At 56.0% G+C, this 2,108-nt stretch overlaps 1 protein-coding gene across 1 annotated transcript; it reads left to right on the top strand.

The window, feature by feature from the left end:
* The first annotated feature begins 208 nt into the window (after positions 1-208).
* LOC119298407 (purple acid phosphatase 2-like) lies at positions 209-1,908 on the top strand. Its single transcript, XM_037575824.1, has 2 exons — positions 209-686; positions 785-1,908. The coding sequence occupies exons 1-2, from the start codon at positions 209-211 to the stop codon at positions 1,672-1,674; spliced, it is 1,368 nt and encodes a 455-aa protein (XP_037431721.1). The 3' UTR covers positions 1,675-1,908.
* Positions 1,909-2,108: the final 200 nt, after the last annotated feature.

The following is a 2,108-nucleotide window of genomic DNA, read 5'->3' as shown; positions in this document are numbered from 1 at the left end:
ACGATTTTTTATATGCAGTTCTTGTAAGCTATTTTTTTATATGCGGTTGACAAGCTGAAACAAACAAACTGGATTCTACAGTAAATCTCAACTAACAACACATATTCCCCGCTTGGGGGAGAGCATATTCTACAGTTGCGAATCAGCACGCCTATATATATTTGGCGTTCGATCGATCTCAGCGGCCGATTAGTAGAACGAACCCAAGATGGAGCGTGTGCTCGCGGTGCTCTTCCTCCTGGCGGCGCACGCCGCCTCCGCGGCCGCCGGTGTGACGAGCCCGTACCGGCGGAGCCTGCAGATGCTCCCCGACATGCCGCTCGACGCCGACGTGTTCCGGCCGCCGCCTGGCGACAATGCGCCGGAGCAGGTCCACATCACCCAGGGCGATCTGACCGGCCGCGCCATGACGATATCCTGGGTTACCCCGGAGCACCCGGGCAGTAACGTCGTCCGCTACGGCCTCGCCGCCGACAACCTCAACCTCACGGCCGAGGGCACCGTCCAGCGCTACACCTGGGGCGGCACCTACCAGTCCCCCTACATCCACCACGCCACGCTCACCGGCCTCGACCACGCCACCGTCTACCACTACGCCGTCGGCTTCGGCTACACCGTGAGGTCCTTCTCCTTCAAAACCCCGCCCAAGCCCGGCCCCGACGCGCCCATCAAGTTCGGTCTCATCGGTACGTATCATCATAGGGTATTAGGGTTCTTTCTTGGTGCAGTGCAACCAGTAGATTGATTAATGTTTGCGAGTCGTACGTCTGTCCAATGCATGCAGGTGATCTCGGCCAGACGTTCCACTCCAACGACACGGTGGCCCACTACGAGGCCAACGGCGGCGACGCCGTGCTCTTCATCGGCGACCTGTCCTACGCCGACAACCACCCGGGCCACGACAACCGCCGCTGGGACACGTGGGCGCGCTTCGTGGAGCGCAGCGTCGCGTACCAGCCCTGGATCTGGACCGCCGGCAACCACGAGATCGACTACGCGCCGGAGATCGGCGAGACGGCGCCGTTCAAGCCGTTCACGCACCGGTACCCCACCCCTTTCCGCGCATCCAACAGCACCGAGCACCTCTGGTACTCGGTGAAGATGGCGTCCGCCCACGTCATCATGCTCTCCTCCTACTCCGCCTACGGCAAGTACACGCCGCAGTGGACGTGGCTGCAGGACGAGCTCCGGCGCGTGGACCGGAGGACGACCCCCTGGCTCATCGTCTGCGTGCACTCGCCCTGGTACAACACCAACGACTACCACTACATGGAGGGCGAGACGATGCGCGTCCAGTTCGAGCGCTGGCTCGTCGACGCCAAGGTCGACCTCGTCCTCGCCGGCCACGTCCACTCGTACGAGCGCACCCACCGCGTCTCCAACGTCGCCTACGACATCGCCAACGGCAAGGCCACGCCGCAGTTCAACGCCTCCGCTCCCGTCTACATCAACATCGGCGACGGCGGGAACACCGAGGGGCTCGCCAACAGCTTCCGGTCGCCGCAGCCGGACTACTCCGCATTCAGGGAGGCCAGCTACGGGCACGCCACGCTGGACATCAAGAACAGGACCCACGCCTACTACGAGTGGCACCGCAACCAGGACGGCGTCAAGGTCGTCGCCGACAAGGCCTGGTTCACAAACAGATACTACATGCCAACCCACACCAACTAGATTTAGATACCTACCTTAATTAGTCGATTATTAGTAGTATACCTGTTGAGAAATTAATTAGCAACAAACGTGTATTCGTCCCTTAATTAGGTTTTTTTACTATATGTGGTACTCTACTTAGGAGGAGAAATTAAAGAGATCTTCTCAAGAAGATAAGGCATACCCCTCAAAAAAAAAAAGATGAGGCATACGAGTGAATCATCAGTTTTGCATCCCTATTTTGGTTTTAAACAACAGTTTTGCTAAAGCACATCTAGATGTATCATAAGTATTACACATCTAAGTCCTATGTCATTGATCTTACATTAAGATTCGTGTGGATATTTTTCCTTTTTTTTCACTTTGTGCTTGATATGCAATAACTAGGACACACCCTTTTTGTAAATATACAAAAACGTAGTTTAATGAACAGTTAATGATCAGTTTTTTAGGTA

The sequence above is a fragment of the Triticum dicoccoides genome, chromosome 5A (assembly GCF_002162155.2).
Source record: "Triticum dicoccoides isolate Atlit2015 ecotype Zavitan chromosome 5A, WEW_v2.0, whole genome shotgun sequence".
In the NCBI taxonomy this organism is placed as follows: domain Eukaryota; kingdom Viridiplantae; phylum Streptophyta; class Magnoliopsida; order Poales; family Poaceae; genus Triticum; species Triticum dicoccoides.
Note: the sequence above shows the minus strand (reverse complement) of the source record. Positions and strands in the feature narration are given on the sequence as shown.

Excerpts from the sequence above, each read along its gene's own strand:
- LOC119298407 (XM_037575824.1), top strand. The coding sequence starts at position 209 with ATGGAGCGTGTGCTCGCGGTGCTCTTCCTCCTGGCGGCGCACGCCGCC. Across the intron at positions 687-784 it reads CATCAAGTTCGGTCTCATCG|GTGATCTCGGCCAGACGTTC; the intron begins GTACGTATCATC and ends CAATGCATGCAG.